The sequence below is a fragment of the Moschus berezovskii genome, chromosome 17 (genome assembly GCF_049115385.1).
Source record: "Moschus berezovskii isolate FMDL1 chromosome 17, NW_MosBer_1.0, whole genome shotgun sequence".
NCBI lineage: Eukaryota > Metazoa > Chordata > Mammalia > Artiodactyla > Moschidae > Moschus > Moschus berezovskii.
In genome coordinates, this window is record NC_142476.1 from 6,115,117 (window position 1) to 6,138,537 (window position 23,421).

At 40.2% G+C, this 23,421-nt stretch overlaps 1 protein-coding gene across 2 annotated transcripts; it reads right to left on the minus strand.

Moving 5' to 3' along the window:
• Positions 1–4,532: 4,532 nt before the first annotated feature.
• On the minus strand, positions 4,533–23,421 carry ELK4 (ETS transcription factor ELK4). 2 transcript variants are annotated; one of them, XM_055420035.2, is made up of 5 exons: positions 23,287–23,421; positions 17,052–17,267; positions 14,865–15,740; positions 14,052–14,168; positions 4,533–12,685 (listed from the first exon to the last, which is right to left on the minus strand). In XM_055420035.2, exons 2-5 carry the CDS (start codon positions 17,256–17,258, stop codon positions 12,587–12,589), a joined length of 1,299 nt encoding a protein of 432 aa, XP_055276010.2. In that variant the 5' UTR covers positions 17,259–17,267; positions 23,287–23,421; the 3' UTR covers positions 4,533–12,586. The 2 variants fall into 2 exon arrangements, with proteins under 2 accessions (XP_055276010.2, XP_088701266.1); XM_088845140.1 differs by lacking the exon at positions 23,287–23,421 and adding an exon at positions 22,646–23,201.

Genomic DNA, 23,421 nt, shown 5'->3' on the forward strand with positions numbered 1-23,421 from the left:
ACTAGTCTTTTAGATCATTCATTCATTCACTTTAAAAAGATTTGCTGGTCACCTACAAGGCTTAAGGCACTGATCTAGGTGCATTCTAGCAAAGAATGAGAAGTCCCTGCCTTCCAAAGGTAGTGCACAGAGAAGTAACACGCCACGGGGTGAGTGACAACCAAGTGCCACAGAGAAAAATAAAGCAGGGAAGGGGGATGGGAAGAGGGCATGTCAAGAGAGGCCCCAGATGGCCTTTTTAAAGAGGTGCCATTTATGAAGAAACCAGAGAGACACGATCAAGCACAAGCACCCGGGGAAGGTCCTGTCAGGCAGGGCACAGAGTGCGTGCAAAGGCCTTGGACCCTTAGACTGAGTATGCTTGAAGAATCTGAGGGCCAGCAAGCAGGCCAGTGCAGTGAGGAAGGCGGAAGAGTGGCAGGAAGTAAGTCAGGGTGGACGGTGGGGCTGGATCATATAAGCCATGATAGGAATGTGGGTTTTTTTTTTTTTTTCACGTGACCATTATTGGGAGAGTTCTGGGTAGGCAAGGTTCATGATCTGATTTACGTGTTTAAAAGTGATACTCTGGTGGCTGTGTGAGGAAGAGACTGTGGAACAAGGATGAAACTGGGGACACCAGAAATGGTACAGCCACAGTCAACTACGTAAGGGACAGTGATGGCTTGGACAGTGTCGGTAGCATCAGAAGTGGTGAAAGTGATCGGGTTAAAGTATATTTTGAAAGTCAGACTCACAATATGCCGATAATATCAGGTGGGGGCCATGAGAGAAAGGTGGGAATCACGGATAACCCGAGGCATTTGACTTGTGTAATGGGCATGTGATGACACCATTTAACACTGGAAGACAATGGGGGTGCTCAAGAGTTGCCTCAGGACAGTTCATTTTACAATGCTATCTTGGATGTCAAGAATGCTGATAGATATGAAATCTAGAGCTTAAAAGTCAAGCCTGAAGGTATAAATTTCACGGTCACCTATACATACACACACACACATATATATATATATAAGGATGGTTTAAAGCCATGGGACGGAATGAGATCTTCCAGGGAGGAATGTAGATCGAAGGTTGAGCCCTGGGATTCTGTAACACGGAGAGGTTTGGGGAAAAAAAGAAGAGGATCCAGCAGAGCAAATGAGAGAAGCCACAGAAGCAGGAGGCGGTTCAAGAGAGAATATGGTTTCCTGGAAGGCATGTGAAAAGCATCTCGAGGAGGAAGTAACCAGTGCTGCCACAAGGTCCCACGTGGACTGAACACCAGGCACTGGATTTGGCAATACAGAAGGTGACCTGGACTTGAGAGGGTTTTCTATCAAATGATGATGTATTCAAAACATATGGGAATCATGAAACCAAGTCTGATGTCCCGGAACCTCCCTGACACCAGTGCTTGCCACCACCTAACCTTGTGCAGCTACTAGAAATTAATGTTCCTGTTTCATTTTTCATTATATAATGCCCTCTTACTATGTAATTATTCCAAATGAAGTCAACTTCATGGACTCCCTTCAGTAATATGGTGTATTCCAATAAGTGCAGTGCTTTGTAGTGACAAGTGAAATCTTACAACTGTTAATGATTCTCTCCTACCTAATAATCCCAGCCCTGGAAAATTACCCAATATTAGGATATTTGTTTACCATTAGATGCATCTGTGAAATACAAAGTAATTACAAAATCGACATTATGGCTCTCAAGAGGGTGTGTCAGCAGTCAGAGAGGTTAGAAGTGGGTTAAGCAGGCTTTTTTCCTGAGGGACTCCTTAGAGCTTTTAGTATTCGAATAGGCTTTCTGACTCTCTAAGAGGTGAAGACACAATTTCCCAAACTCATTTGCCCTCATGGGACTACTGTTCTAGGTACTGGGACATTAGTCTAGGAGAATCCAGCAGGCCTCACTAAGTAGGTACTACCCACTGTGCTGAGGGAATGCTGCCCACCGTCTGAAGAGAGGTCTCACCAAGGCCGCCATGCCCCTCGGAGCAGTGTGTTCCTCGATGACTTTCATCTGGACACATCAAACAGACCTCCAATGTGATTTTACACCTATTAACCCCACCTGCAACCATGTTTATCAGACCAGTTCTAAAAAGGCCTAATTTCATTTGCTAAACGAACTGAAGTCTCTAGTTTCTAATTTGAAAAACTATGTGAAGAAACAGTGCCTAGAGTGGAAATACGCAAAAGCTGCTACCTACAAAGGACTGAAACAAAAATGTCTGATTAAAATTTAAATACTTCTTTAAAATGTAACTGTGAAAAATGAACTATGGATGCAGGTTCGTGACATTGTACAGGAGACAGGGAGCAAGACCATTCCCAAGAAAAAGAAATGCAAAAAAGCAGAATGGCTGTCTGAGGAGGCCTTACAAATAGCTGTGAAAAGGAGAGAAGCGAAAAGCAAAGGAGAAAGGGAAAGATATAAGCATCTGAATGCAGAGTTCCAAAGAATAGCAAGGAGAGATAAGAAAGCCTTCTTCAATGATCAATGCAAAGAAATAGAGGAAAATTATAGAATGGGAAAGACTTAGAAATCTCTTCAAGAAAATGAGAGATACCAAGGGAACATTTCATGCAAAGATGGGCTCGATAAAGGACAGAAGTGGTATGGACCTAACAGAAGCAGAAGATATTAAGAAGAGGTGGCAAGAATACACAGAAGAACTGTAAAAAAAAGATCTTCACGACCAAGATAATCACGAGGAGTGATCACTCACCTAGAGGCAGACATCTTGGAATGTGAAGTCAAGTGGGCCTTAGAAAGCATCACTACGAACAAAGCTAGTGGAGGTGATGGAATTCCAGTTGAGCTATTTCAAACCCTAAAAGATGATGCTGTGAAAGTGCTGCACTCAATATGTCAGCAAATATGGAAAACTCAGCAGTGGCCACAGGACTGGAAAAGGTCAGTTTTCATTCCAATCCCTAAGAAAGGCAATGCCAAAGAATGCTCAAACTACTGCACAATTGCACGCATCTCACACGTTAGCAAAGTAATACTCAAAATTCTCCAAGCCAGGCTTCAACAATACATGAACCGTGAACTTCCAGACGTTCATGCTGGTTTTAGAAAAGGCAGAGGAACCAAAGATCAAATTGCCAACATCCGCTGGATCATCGAAAAAGCAAGAGAGTTCCAGAAAAACATCTCTTTTTGCTCTATTGACTATGCCAAAGCCTTTGACTGTGTGGATCACAATAAACTGTGGAACATTCTGAAAGAGATGGGAATACCAGACCACCTGACCTGCCTCCTGAGAAACCTGTATGCAGATCAGGAAACAACAGTTAGAACTGGACATGGAACAACAGACTGGTTCCAAATAGGGAAAGGAGTACATCAAGGCCTTGTCACCCTGCTTATTTAATTTATATGCATCATGAAAAACGCTGGGCTGGATGAAGCACAAGCTGGAATCAAGACTGCCAGGAGAAATATCAATAACCTCAGATATCCAGATGACACCACCCTTATGGCAGAAAGCAAAGAACTAAAGAGACTCTTGATGAAAATGAAAGGAGAGTGAAAAAGTTGGCTTAAAGCTCAACATTCAGAAAACTAAGATCATGGCATCTGGTCCCATCACTTCATGGCAAATAGATGGGGAAACAGTGGCAGACTTTATTTTGGGGGGCTCCAAAATCACTGCAGATGGTGACTGCAGCCATGAAATTAAAAGACGCTTGCTCCTTGGAAGAAAAGTTATGACCAACCTAGACAGCATATTAAAAAGCAGAGACATTACTCAAAGGCCAACAAAGGTTTGTCTAGTCAAGGTTATGGTTTTTCCAGTGGTCATGGATGGATGCGAGAGTTGGACTGTAAAGAAAGCTGAGCGCCGAAGAATTGATGCTTTTGAACTGTGGTGTTGGAGAAGACTCTTGAGAGTCCCTTGGACTGCAAGGAGATCCAACCAGTCCATCCTAAAGGAGATCAGTCCTGGGTGTTCATTGGAAGGACTGATGTTGAAGCTGAAACTCCAAAACTCTGGCCACCTCATGCGAAGAGCTGACTCGTTGGAAAAGACCCTGATGCTGGAAAGACTGAAGGCAGGAGGAGAAGGGGACGACAGAGGATGAGATGGTTGGATGGGCTCACCAACTCAATGGACATGGATTTGGGTGACCTCTGGGAGTTGGTGATGGACAGGGAGGCCTGGCATGCTGCAGTCCATGGGGTCACAAAGAGTCGGACATGACTGAGCAACTGAACTGAACTGAAAAATATAAGTAAAATTTAAAAGCAAAATAAAAAGATTTCACAAGGCAAATAATTTTTCTAGCCAGTTAGTATTCTTTTAATTCCTTTTTATATCAACAATCATTTTACAATTTCCCCTTTTCACTACCTATCTCAACACAGGCTTTAAATATTTTAATATAGATATATATCAAATAGTTGAAGGCCAGGTTTTAATGATAACCTTTGGAAAAGCTTAACTTTCCTATCCACATTTAGCACATATGGAAATTTAATACACAGAGACTACCTCAATAGATGAGAAAGGAGGGAAGTAATTCAGGAAGTCATTTTATTAAAAATATTTATTTAAAAAAATACAATTGTCCATATCTAGTTGCACATACATCTATTAACATATCTATATAATTTTGGACTAGTAAATTTGATACAGTGCTTTCTTAAAGCCAGCTTGCCGTTATACAAAGCAAATTCCTCTGTCAGTTCTTTCATAAAATAGTTTTTAAAAATGTATTATCTTTCTAAAAAGATGCATATCATTATTACAGAATTTAACAATATTTTTGTATAAAACTTGAAGCAGTAGAAAACAAAGATCACCTGATTAGTTTTCAGAGCAATCCCTTACTCTGTCTGGAGATGCACTGACTATTAACTACACTTTTTCCTCTTAGAAGCAGCATATTATGAAGCCCTCAAAGTGTCAGCGCAGGCTCTTCCTCACCAACCTAGACTCTGTAAAATTTCTCTGCCACACAAACGTAGAGCTAAGGCTCTGGCTAATCCTAATCATCTTAAGACAACACCCCTTAGTTTCCCAACAGGTAAGTCAGACCGCTCAGCTAGAGAGGTGGCAGTCTCTCTCCAGTTGCATCAACGATTGATTGATTTTAATAAATGTGAGCAGTTACCATCATTTGAATTGTTTTAGGAAAAAGAAAGGAAATGTGGTTTTAATACTTTGAAGGTCTCCCTCATGTAAGTTACACTGAAGTTAAGACAAGGTAGGTATTAATGACACTTTAACAGCAATGCAGTCTTTTGGGTAGGTAGGTGGGCACTGGCATTTTATGTAAGTATTCTGTTTATACAAAAGTAGAGGATACTAGGTATTATGAGAGACAGATTTCAACAGAATAAACAAGGGGAAAAATAAACAATGCAGTAACTGTCTTCCCGGCTGAATTAATCAAAGTCTGAGGAAAGCACCCTGACAAGTTCTTCTTACCACAGAGGTAAACGAAGACACACTGATGTAAAGGATACATCTCTCGGTGTTAACACCACAGCAGACAGCTTTTTTTCCTGACTTACAGATTCAGTGGGTGAAATTCAAAAGTTTAACATTATTTAATTTTCAAGTGATGTCCACACTTGAAGATCCAGTAGGACTCATAGAAAATTATTAGTTTGCTCTTCAAAACATAAGATTGTACACTTTTTTAAATAGTTGACTTGATTATCTAGTGAAAAGTTTTTTCATTCTAAAAAACTAGTTTTAGTAGAAAATTGTATTTGCCTCAATCCAAAGCCCATCAGTAGCAAAATGATTGGACTGAGTTTCATATTTAATCTTCTCTACCCACAAAGATAACTGAAACTGCTAGAAGGTAAAAGTGAAAAAAAAATACCTATGATTGTGACTAGAAAATCTGGCTGAATGGCCAAACCAAATAAATAGGCCTCAAGTAATCAAAAATTAGTTGTATTCATTTCTGTCTTTACATATATGCATCTTAGTTAATTTCACATATATGTATCTTAATTTCACTAATACTGAACAGGGAAGTTCATACATTATGTTCCTTTATCACATAAGCAATGACTGTAATGTACACATAAACACCCTTGGTAATACTGCCATCAAAAACAAAAAGTATGAAATGTCTTAGAAGGGACTATGTCCCCTACATGATAGACAATAAGCATCAATGATTAAACAGAAAAGAAAGCTGGCAAGTTCACAAAGTTGAGTATAATCCACCAACTGCAAATTATTAAAAGTCATACATTTTTACAAAAACACAATATTAAAAGCTTGTAAATTTTTTAAAGCATCCTAGTCAAAAGAGCATACCTTACAGGGCCAAGAATGGCTCACTGGGTATCCATTTATCCCTTCTCCAAATAGTCTTAAGTTCCAGAAAGTATAAACAATAAACCTTAACGTCCCTGACCCTCGATATCCTTAAGTTGAAGTTAAACAGAATAATCATTAAGTGCTTCCAGTTATTAAAAAACAAAACAGTGCTAACAATGGTGCCCCAAAAGTGCCAAGCAATGTCATACCGGAACACGGCATTCCCACCCCTGAACTCTAGGCAGGCTTGAACGATTCCACCAGCTAGAAGTCAGGCCCAACCACAGGGCACCCCTACCCCCCAACCTTGTCCAGAAGATCCCAGGCCTGTCTTCGCAGGGCTCATAATCCTTGGAGGGGACAAGAAACAGAATGGGTCCTGATGAGATGGGAAACAAGGCAAAGCTAAGAACGTTCAGCCCAAGATACTCTGAGGTTTCTGTGAATGCTTTCTGCGTATAGTTAAAAAGGATAAATAGGCTACAATGCCAGAATTTCTCCCCCACTAGCTCAATCATGGTTAGATCTGTATTTTAGAAATACTACATCTGGTATAAACATCCTCTCTGAGAAACATAGAACGCAATATAGCAAGGATTTTACATAAAAATGTAGACATTTTTAGGAAGGACATCCTTATTTGATCAATAATACATGAACATAGGAGAACAGTTTATGGAGACTTTGCTTAAAGTATGTCACAGGTAGCACTACACAGTATTTCTAAAATGCTGACAAGCAATTTTTAAGGCCTATGATTCTATGCATTTAAAAAATGGAAACGTGCAAGGCATTAATTTTTTTAAAAGTGACAACTGCAAAGTGCAGCCAATTTTCTTCTTAAATTTTAGTATAATAATAGCCTAGGAACCATCCTAGACTAGGATGACCATATGTTTCCTCTGAAAAATAGATTTATTTATTCACATACATACAAACACATACTCAAGTCAATAATCAGTACACATACACACGCACTCAGCCAATCAGAATGACTTGAAAAAAAATGCTCTGGTTTCCCAATATTTTAAAATAAAAATTTAAGCCTCATAAACCTTCTTGATGTGTATTGTACTCAAAAGATTAGAGTTCAAGAGACTTACTGTGCTTGATTGTATCCCTCATAAATTTTCTTGTTAAAGGTTATCATTTAAAATGTTAACCACCATCTGAATCTCCTGGTTTCTATAGAAAGTTTAGAACTAACCTTGCCCCTCTCAGATGAACCTCTCTAATTTCCATTTTCATAATGGCTAAGTGCAGATGGCAGCACCCTGAGATCACTGTTTTCTGTCAGGCTGTCAATCTATCACAATTTTTTTTTTTCTTCCAGAAAAGGAGCTTGAAGGAATTGGCAGCTTCAAATGGAACATTTACACTACATCAACAACTCACCTTTTCAGATCTGCTCCATTTACAGGTAAAAACATGACTTTCCTTCTAACAGGTTCCACCAAGTACGAGAAATGAAATCAAACCGCCTTCTCTTCTTGCTTAATACACCACCACCCACAAGAATTCTAGATTCTAAGATTAAAACTTCAACCTCAGTAAGCAGAGTTCTGTTGACACAGAAGAATAACAGGGCACCTTGTTTCAGGCAATGCAAGCAGCATTAAAAACAGTAACAAAACACTCTGCTGACCCAAAACCAGGAAGATAATTAACAAAACACTTTCCACCCAACTATTCTCTGGTCAGAGTACCTGCCCAAAACAATGATGGCTGGCCTCCACTTTACTACTATGAATTGAACAATTAACTTCTCAATTCCATCCTATCACACCCTCAGATAACAGACCACAAACTCTGTGAGGAGTCTAGCTTTCACACTGGAAAGTGGTCCTTCAGGCAGAACTCCAGGGTTCTGCACTTGTCACCATACTTGTTTACATACCTAAGAATGGTGTCTCAGCACAATTCTAGATTTCTGGCATAGGCAAGTAAAATAGATACAGTATATGAAGTGATACACCGAACAAAGTATTTCTTCAGATACCAAAATGTTACCAAAATAATAATAATAAAAACTGACTAATGCAGCAAGAAAATGGAAGTTGTTACGTATTTTAAAATAAAGCCTGAAGTAATTCTGAAAGTGTTGGTAAAATATAACAATAATAAGGCCAAAAGAAATTTTCGAGTGGCCGGTAAATTTTAAAGTCACACCTAATATGAAAAGGAAAGAGGCAACCACACAGTCAAAAATAGTAAGCATGAAGCTTACTATTTGGTAATGGGTTATTTACCAACGTATGAAAAAGAAACAGGAAATTTCAGACAGCTGATGACAAGCTCTGCTGAAAAGTTCCTAATCTCTTGTAGAGATTTTACATAAAAATCAGATCAAATGTAAAGGATTTCCCCACATATCACAACCAAAACTTTTTTTTTCAAGATCAGACTGAGAAACAATACCCTGAGTCAGGGGTCCCTAGAGTGTGCACCAGACCATCTACTGGATGCAGGAAAAATTAGAATTTCTATTCAAGATGTATTCTTGTATCATCCTTAATTTCTGGTTTTGTGTATGTCTTACAGTATACATACGACTTTAGCAGTACATAACCCAACAAACATACACACAAATTTGCAATAGGGGATTGTGTTCAAAGCCTTTTATTGATCAAGGTGTGTGTTCAAAAAGTTTAGAGAATGTTTTTCTGAAATGCCAATGAGTGGCTCTGCTGCTGCTGCTGCGTCACTTCAGTCGTGTCCGACTCTGTGTGACCCCATAGACAGAAGCCCACCAGGGTCCCCCGTCCCCGGGATTCTCCAGGCAAGAACACTGGAGTGGGTTGCCATTTCCTTCTCCAATGTGTGAAAGTGAAAAGAGAAAGTGAAGTCGCTCAGTCGTGTCCGACCCCTAGCGACCCCACGGACTGCAGCCAACAAGGCTCCTCCATCCGTGGGATTTTCTAGGCAAGAGTACTGGAGTGGCTTGCCATTGCCTTCTCCCATGAGTGGCTCTAATGGGCCTAAATTCATTAGAACTGAACTTTAGAATCATAACACAAGTTCTGAGATCAGCATGAAATACTGTCATCAGAGTGGACATTACACAATTACAGGTGTGAATGGCACTGAAGTGTAACATCAATAGCCTGCAGTTTTAGCTTGAATTCCAAGCCTCTGATTTACATGTCCCTCCAAACCTAAGTGACACATAGGATGAAAAAACTAGAAATCATGCCATGTAAATAGATTAAACAGTCAGTCACTCTAGCCTTTTTTTTTTTAACTCTAATAGAGTATGTAAATCTTCAAGGAATTCTTTGAGTGTAAAAAAAAAAAAATCCAGTGTTAAAAAAAAAAAAATCCAGTTCCATTTTACTATATAGGCTCATGGGCGTATTTTCCCCATCAAAATCTAAAGAAAAAGTCACATTACCTGTATTTTAGCCACCGAAATATAGAAAAATTAAACCTATATTTTAACTCTAAGAAGCTTAAGGTTGATCTTGTGAGGGTTTTTGGATTCTTCCATCATGTATACATTTTAAAAAATATCCATGGAAGTTCCCACCTTTGTTTGAATACAAAAATATAGCCATGAAGAATATTACATCACAAAAGCACTATGACAAACCAAAAGAAAAAAATCATTTTAGAAATTAGGTGAAAATCCACCCAAGGGTAGAATAAATGCAGTGGTTCACTGGCTGAGTGTGTAGCCCTGAGCCCCCTGTGGGCATCCCTTCTCAGCTCCAAGGTGGTGGCCTAAAATCAGCCACAGGGGAGTCACTTACATCATGGAATGGACTCAGCAAATGCTACAATTTAAGGCCTTTTCCCCTTCATACAGCCTGGTGGTTAAACACCTCCCAGCATACAACTGATTTAGATACCGGCCAGAGCAAATGAAAAGCTAAGCTAATCACAGCAGAAGTTACAAAAGTTCACTAAACCTGCTCCCCTATTTTAACCTGGGCTACTTCTGCCTACCAGCATTCATCCTGGCAAAGTGACTAGTGATGGATACCAGCTACAGCTACCAAATATAAGTCTCTCCAGTGAATACTGATCTGAAGTGGTATGTCACCTTTTGATGCTAAGAAGAACTCTGTGGATGTTTCAAAATCAGAGACTTTCCCAGGAAGGAGGTAGATTACAAATAGAACAACCTGCCTCATACACTTCACTATGGTTGCAGTTTTATTTCATTTAAAAACGTGAACACACACACACACACACACACACACCCCAGCTTCCCCTAAACAGTTGATTGCAAAGAAAAAGCAGATCATCACCAACCTCGTAAGGCCCACACCTCTCAGGCTTCCAGGAGAGGTTTACAGGCAGAGGACTCACTAAAACTGGTTCCGAGAAAGCTGCTTTGACTGAGTTTTCATAGTGCCGTTGGTTCCCAGGCACCCTTTTACTGAAGCAGTTAGTTAGCAGAGATACTATCCGTGGAAACAAACCAATGGCTTTTCTCCTTTGATTCAAAATAAAATATTTTTTGTGCTTTCAAAATTTTAAATACGAGTTAAATCAAGCCATCAGTATTTACTTATCTAATGAATTAACCTAATAAAACTAGTCCAAAGTGCTGCTGAGCAGTCTGATTTCAAAAAAGCATGCAAACTACATGATTCAATGTGGGAAAAAAAATCCAGTATGTCTGTTCCCCATCACTATTGAACAGTACCTTTCAACACTACTATTGCACATCTCAGGAACAGAACTTTTCAGCTGATAACCACAAATTAAACAGTAACAGGTTTCCAACACTACAAATATAAAGGCAGCTCCCTAGCACAGACATCTTTTACCAGAGTTTCTCTATACTGTATAAAACAAATTTCAAGCAAACATATACAACTGGAAAATGCTGGTTTATAGCAGTGTCACTTTGAGCCCTCAAGTCCTTTACTACTTTCATATACCATTTAGTTCAAGTCGTTCAATTATAGGAGCTATTTCTAGGATTAAAAGACTAGATTAATGGGCAGGGCGGTGGTGGGGGGTGGTGGCAGCAGCATATCATCTAATCCTGACTTTAAAGCCAAATTTTTCAAAAGACTCCACTGTGATGTTGGCATCAAATCAGCTTAGGGGTTCAACAAATCTGTCTGTACCTGGCAGTGACGCCTATATGCTAACATTTCACAAATCTGGCAGAGGTGAAGGCCTACATTTTTCACTGCTAATATGAATAATCCAGTCCCTATGTATGAGCACTTCCAGATGAGCTTTGCTACTTCCTAATTAAAAAAAAGAAAAAAAATCAAAGAAATAAGTGTATTTTTACCGCACTACAGATTTAAAGAGTTCACTTTGCTTTTCATCTTCCTAATTAAAACTATCACAACCTCTAACAACTTTAAATTTAAAAGATAAATAAATAGTAGGAAATGGGATAAAATGAATAGAAAAAAAGGTCCTTCACACTGGGTATCTTCTAACTGGGAAACGCCTACATGTTTCAAGTTTTTTCAATTGAATCCTTGACTCAGAGATGTCTCAGATGCTCAAATCCCAGGTTCATCCCCCTAAAAGCCATGATTTACCATAAGTATTCCATGGGTGTGGAATCATACCAGCAGATGACATTTCTGTGCCAGATATGAGGCCCCATATTCTCACTGTTTGTTCCAAACACTGCCTCAAGCCCCAGGTTTAAAAATCTCCTTATGTGGGATTAAACTAGCTCCATGCTCTATTCAGATTCAGTCAAGATCATACATAGGGCTAAGGGAACCACCCTGAATAAATGTAAATAAGGTAACTGTTTGTGGAGTTGCTTACATGCATTATATTTCACAGCAAAACAATACCCCCAATAGTCCTGCTCCGATCTTATTTCGTGTGAATAGGAATGATTCTTTTTCCTCCACTGCTTATGCACAACTCACTTTTAGTATTCAACAGAGCGCATGTAAGTCCTAAAGATATGGCTAATTTCATTTAACTAGTATTTCTTTATATAATATGCTCAAAGCATAACCGCCAAAGGGTCCCAATAAGGCAAGAGGAGTAACTTTGTTCTTAATTCTCTTGCAAAGCATAGCTTGCTGCTAAATCCCATGAAAAATTTCCTTAACACAAGGTTCAAAATATTTTTTAAGAAGAAAGAAAGAGGGAGGCGGAGTTTGGACTCCAATTAAGGCATTTTTATACAGTCTAGCTTGAGTCCTATTCCAAGGGATTCCTAAAAAGCATTTTAATGGGGAACGGCAGAAATCATAAGTCTATTATCAGCGTTGTGAAGTATCAATCCCTCACTTTAAATGTAATCATGTTGAATGTCTTTCTCTTTCCTTATTCCTTGATTCTCTCGTTCCACAAGTGCATAGGTTATGTTTTCTGTAGATCAGGGGAAAATGGGCCAGGGGTAGAAGGTCCATCCAGGCCAGAAAGAGTGAACGGCCCATGGCTGTTCAGCACAGAAGGAAACTGAGAAAGAAAATAAAACACATTATCATGCAATCCTAAACTTCACTTTCTGTCCCTGTTATATTTCCTAAGGCAGAACACAACAGCACCTGCAGTGGCTCACAGGACAAAGGCACTAACTGTTTATCATGGAACAATATGATGTCACAAAAACTTCAAAAAAAATGTTTGTCTTACATATTAACACTCTCCAGCCTACCTTGATGGAATGTAAAGAACAAATCTATACTTTCCCCTAGATGCTAAAGTACACAGGTTCACATTTGACTTCAAATGAAGGTTATAGAAAGTTCAGTAAATGACAGCGTGCACTCTATAGACTATAATTCAATTATATAGCAAATCACGGACTGTCACAGGAGGAGATGCCCATCTCATAACTGCTGCAAACAGATGTAGGGTGCTCATCCTAGAAAACCACTCCCCATCATGTATTCTGAGACCAAATCAGTATGGAGATTCCAGGCTGAAGCTACATGAGCACTATGGCTTTCTCTATATAAATCAATTATCTCTTTGTGAGAGGCAAACAAAAATGTAAAAGGAAATACGGAAAATTCTCCATACTCTTTCTATTCAGCAATTTAGAAGTTTTTGCAAAACTAACTGCATTAGTAGAAAGACTTAAAAAACTTTTTTTCTTTCCTCACCCCTTACCATTTCATTTTCAAAAGAACAAATGAAAATTTAAATTACAACATCTAAGAAAATCTCCCATGGAGTCACCCTGGAATAAGTGAATGAATCAATATAAGAAAGCTGACAAGTTATAAAGTCTAGATAGTTTAGGCAAAATAATGGTTTACAGCTATGAGATCTTTCCTAATAAGATCTTCGTTAAGAGGTAATGCAATACTCATTTTTAAAATATATACATGTATATTTAAAATGCTGATGAATATCAATTCTGAGTGACAGGAAAATGGGAGTATTTGATAATACTATTCTCAAGAGTTTTTTCTATTTAAAAAAAAATCCTCAGTTAAAAGGGGAAATCTACATGCAGAAAATGCCCTAAATATACATACACACACACACATTTTTTAAGAAAAGAGGATTTCCAGCATTTAAAATGATTTTAAAAATCATTTTTGATGCGCTCAAAAGCTACTACAGTGTTAAACAATTCTTAGTCTAATTCAAATGTATGGAATAGTAAACAATGAAAAGGAAACTCTGCTGTGAATATTTATCTGAGTTGTCTGCGGGCCAGAAAACTAACACTTAGAAATTCAAAACTAAATCTAAGGAACACTTTTTAAATAGAAGTTTTACAATGATTAACTTTAGAGTGGATACTGCCTTTTTACCTCTCTGTTCATTTACCACACCCCAGTTACAAAAGACAAGCTTCTATGCAATTTACCTGAAAAAGTGTGTTAGCACCTTGTAGTCTGGCTGGACTCAGGGGAGCAACGGGGCTGAGAGTACTCCAAAAGTGGATACTGGAGAGCAAGGGGCTGGGAGTCAGTAAGATGGGCGTCTGCAATATACAAGCCAAAAATATAACTAAATGGCTTATCAGGATTATGTTTTATCCTTGTAATAATACACAATTAGCCCTGAACCCAAATATTGTCCTAGTCTCCATTCCAAATACCTCCAGGTCTGAAATCTTATCCTGAGGAAACAGTCAGAAATTACTTTTACAACCCAGAAAAGAAAAAGGTCAAAGTATTTTCTAAACTATTTTTCCTACAATCTTTGTCAAATAGAAAAACAAAACCAATCTGAATTCAAGTATACAAAAATAATGGGTAACTGAGTCACAAACATGCTTTCCCCTTAATAATGAGTAGGTCTGGGAGTAATGTGTTTAAATGTTCTATGAGACAAAAAAGTTAAGAAATAGCTAATGTTAGCGAACAGTAAACTTGTTATTGAACAACACACCATGTTTATTAAGGCCCGCAGGATCGGTCGTTTTCTAACGTGAGACTGTCACTGTTGTTTTATAAGACCACCCCGCCTCCACCAAAGAGAAAGAGAGAGAGAATATACTTATTTTCTTTAGGAGAAAGTGGAGAGATCAGGCTACTTTCACAGGGTCACATATAACCTCTCTAAAGCAAACCTACTACGTAACAGAATGAGAACTGAGGTTATAAATTCTGGATTTGTTTTAAAAGGTGAGAAAAAACAAAATAAATGGTGGCACTAAAAGGAAAGAGAATGTTACCTGTGAAAAAAGCGCTGGCGTAAGAGAAGCTGTAGGGAGAGATGGGCTTAATATTCCCAGTGGGCTTGGATCACTGCCCGTGATCACAAGGGTCGGTGCCAGCTCTAACCCTTTGGGTTTCTTGGACCTCGATGAATTATTTGTTTTGTCCTTTTCTAGCAAAACTGAATCCTGGTCTTTAGGCTCCAGGGACAAGTTCTCCGGAAGCGGCATTGGCTGAGAAGCCACTGATTCCATGTCCGTGTCCATGTCTGGGTTGGAACTCAGCGGTGGTGAAGGAGTTCTAGGAGGCTCCCGCAGAGGGGACACGGATGAAACAGGAGGGGAGGTGGTAAAAGGGGCAGTCACTCCTGATGCAGAAGTTGGTGCTTCCAGGGAAGGAAGTCGAGGGGAAGCCAAAGTCTCCAATGCTTGCATAGTTTCTTCTGAAGATGGAGAAATACCCGGGCCGGCTGAAATGGAGGCAGCAGGAGGTTCAACTGGTGGCTTTTTAGAAGGTGTTGTTACAAATTTGATAACAGATGGAGTTGGCTCCTGAGGAGACGTTTTCTCCGCCAATTTCTCAGCTGGATTCTCAACCTTTATAGATTTGAAAAGCTTCCTATTGGAGGAGTTCAAAGAGTTGAGAGTGAAAGAAGAATATAAGCCGGAGTGTATGTAGTCATTGCGGCTCGAGGTCTTGGCACCAGGCTGTGGTGGCTTCTCTTTCCCGCCATTCTCCACATCTCTGGAACTGCTGCTGCTGAGCTCACTGAGGCTTAAAGCTTCACATTCCCCCTCAACCCTGCCCACTGTCATTGGGTCCATGTTCAAAATCTCTGGGTACGAGACAAACTTGTACACAAACTTCTGACCATTCACTTTTTTAATGATATTCTGTAGATAAATAAAATGAGCACTCAGACTTTCTTAAACTTTTCTTAAGCATTTGTTAAAACTTTACCCCACCCCTCCCCAAAGATCATGAGAAAGCTGACTGAATGGGCTTCTCTATTTGATAGGTAGTTTACTTAAAAACTTCAAAATCACCTAAATTTATCCAGCCATACCAAACACAGTTCGACCATTATGCAGTACAAGTTAAAAACATTTAAATGTCTTATTAACAACTGAACTAATACGTTGCATAAAAGCTGAAAGATTTTAACTGCTTAACTCCAAAGGTACAAAAACACTCACATCCTCAGGAAGCAAAAGGAATTTAGAACATTACTTCTAAGGTTCCTACTTCCTTCAGAAACTCGAGCTATTTCTTACCTCATCTCTCCACACAGGAAGGCTGATAATATCAACACTCAAAGGTGAAAGAAATTAAGATCCCAGCTTCTCACCCTAATTCTCTTCATTTGAGCATTTTATTTTACTTCCGTGCCCAAGAATATATTCAAAATAATTAGAAATTAAACAAAAAAATTTTAACTAAGAAATCAAATCTAGGTATTAACAGTTATTCTTTAAGGTATTAATTTGTGTTCTGGGTTAAACTAAACAGTAAAAATTAAGTACATCTAAAAAACAGTATGAGATAATTTTTAAAGTAAATTATGATATAAACAAGAGTATTTATCTATGCTGAAGAATCTCAAGTTTCCTTTTCCTTATTCCAACTCTATAATCATTTTTTCTTTAAAGACAATTGCAATTAGAAATAAAATATGTGCATGGGAGTCCGGTACTGAATATGAATTTGCAGAAATACACTCAGAACATTTACATCTTTTATTCTAATTCCAAGCTGCTAAAGCTATAAAATAAATTGAGTTAAAATCAAAACAGTGATCACTTCACAATGCATACAAATATTGCATCATTATGCTGTACATGCAAAAGCAGTATGTGAAGTGAAGTGAAGTTGCTCAGTCATGTCCGACTCTTTGCGACCCCATGGACTGTCGCCTACCAGGCTCCTCTGTCCATGGGATTTTCCCAGCAAAAGCACTGGAGTGGGGTGCCATTTCCTTCTCCAGGGGATCTTCCCGACCCAGGGATCGAACCCGGGTCTCCCGCATTACAGGCAGACGCTTTACCGTCTGAGCCACCAAGGAAGCCCAATATAAGCAGTATAATTATGTCAATTACACCTCAATTAAAAAGTTATTTTAATAAATAAACACACCATGACATTAGTATGTCTAACCTCAACAGAAGAGAAGGAACAATTTTTGTTTTGAGGTGGATGTGTATTACCTTCACATAGTAGTATCTGAGGGCTCGGCTGAGTTTGTCATAATTCATATTAGGCTTGTTCTTTCGAATGCCCCAGAGACGAGCCACCTCTTCCGCCTGCAAAAGCTTGAACTCCCCATTATTAGAGGTCCAGCAGATCATGTGATCATTCTGAGGCTCCTTTAGGAGCTGAAGGAGGAACTGCCACAGGGTGATAGCACTGTCCATAGCAATGAGCTGCAAGAGGCAACGCTGTATGTTACACACTGTTTTAAGCACTTTAAATGTATCAGACTATTAACTGTTCATTTCATCCCCACAGGAATCCTGTAAGACAGATACTACTGCAGCCTCATGTTATATGTGAAAAAACCGGTTCATTACAAAGTAACTTGTCTAAGGTCACACAAGTAAATGGTGGAGCTGAGATTTAAACCCAGGCAATCTGAATACAGACCCAAACTCCTAAGCATGCCACGGTGCTTAAGAAAAGTCTTGCTATGAGGTAAAGCTAGTTTCATAAATTACAGGAGCAGACTGATGAATGCCAACCAGTGCAGTATCACTGTTATTAAATTTTATCTTAAAAACTCACTGTCAGACTTCCTGGGGGTCCCAGGGCTAAGACTCTGTACTCCCAATGCAGGGGGGCTGGGCTGGATCTGTGGTCAGAGAACTAGGTCACATATGCCCCAACTAAGAATCTGCATGTCACAGCTAAAACCTGGTGCAGCTAATAAATAAATATTAAAAAAAAAACTCATTGTCATACTCTCTGAGGTGACCACCAATTCAGCATCTATCTATACTAGCCCAGTTGATTTATATGCCAGGATGTTCTGTGAGTCTCAGGGTGGCCCAGAGATAGGGGGAATAGTTTCCAATAAATGTAATTTTCATATAAGTTGACAGCACTGAAAACTCAGCAAAATGTTCCCTAATTTACAAGTTCTGTCACCATTCTGCCCACAGGAAGTCCACCTGCACAGATCCTCCTTTTATTTGATTAGCAACCTTTATTTGATTATCAAGATTGGAACTGAAAAACCTTTCAATATCTCAAGTTTTAAGATCTTTCTGTTTAGGCCAGTATTTCTTAAATTCAGCACTATTGATATTTTGGGCCAGATAACTCTTTTGTTCTTGGAGGCTGTTTTGGCATTGCAGTTTAACAACGTCCCTGGCCTCTACCCACCAGATGCCACTAACACGTCCTGCCCAATTTGGCAATCAAAATGTCTACATACATTGTCAAACGTTCTGGGGGACAGTATCATCTCAGTTAATAACCACTGGTTCAGGCAATGGAGCAGCACGGAAATGTTCTCTCAAAGTTATTTTCCACACAAAAAGTTTAAAACATCTTGTTTCTAAGGGAACTTTACACATACACATACACACAGATACACAAAACCTTCCTGTTTTCAGTCTATGAATTAGATCTCACTGGATCAGAACAGAAATTAAATCAAATCAATTCTGTTAAAATACTAGAAAAACAGATAAATTGGACGACAGCAAAAATTAAAACTTTTGTGCTGCAAACAATACCATCAAATGAGAAGACAATCCTTGGAATGGAAGAAAGCATTTTCAAATAATAAGGCTCCTTCATCAAAAAAATATAAAGATTCTTACAATTTAAAAAAATTGAAAATAAAGGATTTGAAAAGACATTTCTCCAAAAAGTAATACAGGTAGCCAATAAGCACATGGAAAGATGCTCAATGTGATTAGTTATTAGGGGAATAAAGATCAAAACCACATAATATACTGCTTCACACCTACTAGGATGGCTATAACCAAAAAGGCAGATGATGAACCTCACTGGTGGTTAGGAATCTGCCTGCCAATGCAGGGCACGTGGGTTTGACCCAGAAGACTCTACATGCCTCAGAGTAACTAGTTGTGTGCCACAACACTGAGCCCATGCCCCACAAGAGAAGCCACCGCAATGAGAAGCCCACCCACCACAGCTAGAGAGAGCCCGAGCACAGCAAGGAAGACCCAGCACAGCCAAACAAAAAAGACAGATGATAAGTATCGGCTAAAATGTGGAGAAAAGTGAAACCCTCATACACTGCCAATGGAAATGTAAACTGGTACAGCCACTTTGGAAAACAGATGCAGCAGTTCCCCAAATAGAGTTAGCATCAGTTCAGTTCAGTCGCTCAGTTGTGTCTGACTCTCCGCAACCCCATGAATCACAGCACGCCAGGCCTCCCTGTCCATCACCAACTCCCGGAGTTCACTCAAACTCATGTCCACAGAGTCGGTGATGCCTGACCCAGTAATTACACTCCTAGGTATATGTCCAAGAGAAATGAAAATATATGTCCACACAGAAACGTTCAGAGTGGTATTCATAATGTCCAAAAAAGTATAAACTACCCAGATGTCCATTAACTGATGAGCAGACAAGCAAAATGTAGCCTTTCCCTTCTCCAGGGGATCTTCCCAACCCAGGGATCGAACCCAGGTCTCCCACATTGCAGGCGGATTCTTTACCAGCTGAGCCACAAGAGAAGCCCAAGAATGCTTCAGTGGGTAGCCTGTCCCTTCTCCAGCAGATCTTCCCAACCGAGGAATTGAACCAGGGTCTCCTGTATTGCAGGCAAACTCTTTACCAACTGAGCTATCAGGGAACCCTCCATATAACCACAGAGTGGAATATTAGCCAGAAAAAGGAATGAAGTACTGATATGGGCTAGTTCAGTGGATGAATCCTGAAAACATTAGGCCAAGCCAGAGAAGCCAGCCATTAATCTGAATAGGCAGAAAAAGCAGACTGGTGGTTGCTTAGGGCTGGGAATGGGGGATGGGTGTGGAAAAGAAAAGGGGAGTGATTGTTAATGGGGTGATGAAAACATTCTAAATTTAGATTATGGTAGTGGCGATACAACTCTGGGAATATACTAAAACCACTGAACTGTACACTGCAGGTGAATTTTACTGTATGTGAAATATATCTCAATAAAAACGTTAAAAACAAACACTCCAAACAACACAAAAGTTAGGCCTGAGAAACCTAACTCTAACAATGTACAACTCACAAACGACGAGATCCTTAAGTCAACTATGTCTGCTTCCAAAAAGGCCAGAGATGAGGAACTATATTGGAAAATATCTCAGTAATTTTTCTGAGACATTCAAAATGTCCTCCTATTATTCTGTCATAAATTTGAAGCTGGTTATACAGAGATACTGTCGTCCAAAAGTAGAGATGAGAAAATAATTAAGAACAGAAAAAGAGAGATGCCTCCCAAAGTTAGAGAGTTAACAGAGAAACTGAGGCCATGAATCCAAGCCTCTTTCATCACAGTCATGTACTCTGTCCCCGAGGGAAATCACTTTCCTAGATGGATAAGAGCGTTCACATGACCTAGGATTGTAAAGAAGTATTACATTGTTAGATAATAACTGACAATAATGTACAAATGTGAAGTGCTACTTTAATGCTAAATAACCATGTTCACTAGAAAACAGCTTTCCAGACCCTCACTTAAGCTGGGTTAAAATAGTGGTTTTATACTACATCCATCAAGTATACTTGGGGGGGAGGGGTCCCTTGTCATTTCTCTTAATTTACCAGAGAGGCTTTTCTTCTAATGATGACTGTCACGGTAAGTTACTTTTAAACTATGTATGTTCCCTACTTAAACAATTATTTGTTAGTCTAAATCTGTTACAACTATTCTGTAGTACATTTCGCTTAACAGAGGAACTCAAGTCTTCACATTTCCAGACACCATCTTCACGTTAAGAATGCTTACAGCAGTATGTGAGACAGACGCTGATGGTGATGTCAAAGCTAGAAGGAGGGAAAAAAGAGGGAAGGGACAGACAAGTAGAGAACTGGAATATCAAGACTATTACAAATTCGGTGCCTATAATTTCATTTACTTTTGGAAAAATTCCCCAAACCAAATCCTAGAGTTTTATGCCTATCTTGCAGATAATGCTTGAGCCCTACAGGTTTATAATGTCTAAGCAATACGTACAAAATGACAGAAATAACCGTGAATATTTCCGCAACAAGCACACAAGAGTCATCCTGAGCAAATGGGAAGTGTTCCCAAGGTGGTGCAGGTTTAATTTCCACCTCTCCCTTTGGTTATTAGGGGAGAGTGTGGACTGAGCTTGAGTAAGTTCCAGGAGTTGGTGATGGACAGGGAAGCCTGGCGTGCTGCAGTCCAGGGGTTCTGCAAAGAGTCAGACATGACTGAGCAACTGAACTGAACTCAACTGTGGACTGAGCCAAATCCTGGTGGAGCTGTTGGATACTGCATGGCAGAACCTGACTGTGGGGAACACGCTGACGCTTCTGTAGTACTTTACAGTGTGTCTACGATAGAAAATTATTGTGAAAGAAAATGGGCACTGTGGTTTTGGACTGTAGTACTGGAAAAAAATTTTTTTCTATTAGGAAAAACTAATGAAGACGTAAAATGGACATCCTCAGCAGGTACTTTAAAGGAATATTTTACTCACTCAACTTTGATATGTTTATTCTTTGATTGAAAAGGTGGTGAACCACTGGGCACATAAGCTGAACCTCTTCATTTGAGTTCCTAAAAGTGTGCCATTGATATGAAATTCAACGATTTCTTCAGCCGTAAAAGAGAATTAAAGTAAAAAAGTCAGAAGTTACTTAAAATTACGAAGGTGAAATAAAGAGACACAAATATTTAATACTTTTATTCTTATAAAAAGAAATCCAAATCTTTTTTCTTGAAAACCTTTTCATGAAATGTTTCCACAACTACAGTTTTTCCCAAAAATTTCAGTTTTAAAGAATTTTTTAGAAGTAGTATAATGAGGGAGAGAAATACTTAACTGATCCAAATGAAGGAATCTGATTTTTGAGGGGTTAAATATGGAAAACAGAATTGATTCTAACACTTAAAATGGAGAAGGAAATGGCAACCCACTCCAGTGTTCTTGCCTGGAGAATTCCATGGGCAGAGGAGCTTGGTGGGCCACAATCCATGGGGTCGCAAAGAGTCTGAGAGGACTGAGCGACTAACACTAACTCACTCAGACTTTAAAGACAGTAGATTGATCCCTGTGCTAAAAGGAAAGGAGTGTATTGGAAGTTACTCATTAGGGAAAGGAAGTCTCTACTGAAGGAAACCTTTTCCACCCTGAACATGTTTATCATACACATAGCCCAGTTGCTGTGGTGACCCATGGCCCAACTATTTTTCAGAAACAGTAGCTAAGACCCAAAAAATATGCCTCCACATTCAGAGTGCTGCTTAAGTAAAACAGAAATAAATTATAAAACGTATTAAGGCGAATTGTGAGTTAAAATCTTCATAGCTGTCAAAAAGTAACCTGGTGTATCTAACTATACAGTATTCTATACCAACAGAATACTAAAAGTGTACTATTACAATAAAACTTTAAAACATTTCCCTAAATGGATTCCACTTGGGCAGTTTTAACGTTTAAATAAAACCAAAGAGGGGAGGGTTACTGAGGGGAAAAACTGAATCACGTTTTAAAGAAAATACCACTGACAGTCTTAAACACTGAAGCACCAAGTTGTCCGCGCAGTGGGACGCTGAGTGGAAGATGGAAAAAGGAGAGGAAGAAGGATCGTATTCACCAACCAGAGACGGGTGAGCCGTTCTGATGAGGGATGAAACTGCAGCCTTCTTCTCTAATCGCCCTGAACTTCGAATACCAACAGCCTGGGCGGGGCGGGGAGCCAATGAGGCTCGACTACCTCGGTCAACAGGGTCCCTCGCTGCCTGCCCAGGTCAGTTAACTTTCAGCCCCAAAAGATGTTTCCAACTGGTCTTCCCAGGAAAGACGCCGCGCGGCAGCTGTGTACCAACCGGAAAGCAACGAGGGGAGAGGGCTGGCTGGAGAGAAGTAGAAAAAGAACTGAAAGTCGACGCCGGAGGGGGTGCGGGCGAGGAGAGAGGAGGAAACGCGGAAGACCGCGCGCCCCCGGGGAGATCAAAGTCCGGGCCCCGGAGAGCGCCGACTCGCTGCGCTTTCACTTTCCGACTTCCTGTCAGCACAGCCGGCCAGAGACGCGCCCCTCGGGCCCGCCGCCCCCACCCCGGCGAAGAAGAAACGAATAAACAGAGCCTGCCACCTCTGGCGCCGGGGCCTCGCGGGGCCAAGCGAGGGGCGCAGGGAGCGGGGCGGGCCAGTCCGCGCCGCCCGCGCGCCGGGCCGACAGAGCCGGCGGGGCCCCGCGCCGCGGCAGCCCCCCGCCCCGCGCCCGGCCGCGGACGCTCACCGAGGCGCGCGCGGGGCTCCCTCCGGGTCTCCGCCGGCAACAAGACGCTCGTGTCCTCACGCCGGGAACTCGAGGACGGCGCGGCAGCCGCTGCGACCCTGGCGGCGCAGCCGGAGGAGGCGCCGGCGGCCGAGC

What these genes read in the sequence shown, in the direction of transcription:
- ELK4 (XM_055420035.2), bottom strand. Translation starts at nt 17,258, where the DNA reads ATGGACAGTGCTATCACCCTGTGGCAGTTCCTCCTTCAGCTCCTAAAG. An exon ending in TCAGATACTACTATGTGAAG is followed by an intron (nt 15,741 to 17,051) that starts GTAATACACATC and finishes ATTTATCTACAG; the next exon opens with AATATCATTAAAAAAGTGAA. An exon ending in GTGCTAACACACTTTTTCAG is followed by an intron (nt 12,686 to 14,051) that starts GTAAATTGCATA and finishes TTTCTTTCTCAG; the next exon opens with TTTCCTTCTGTGCTGAACAG.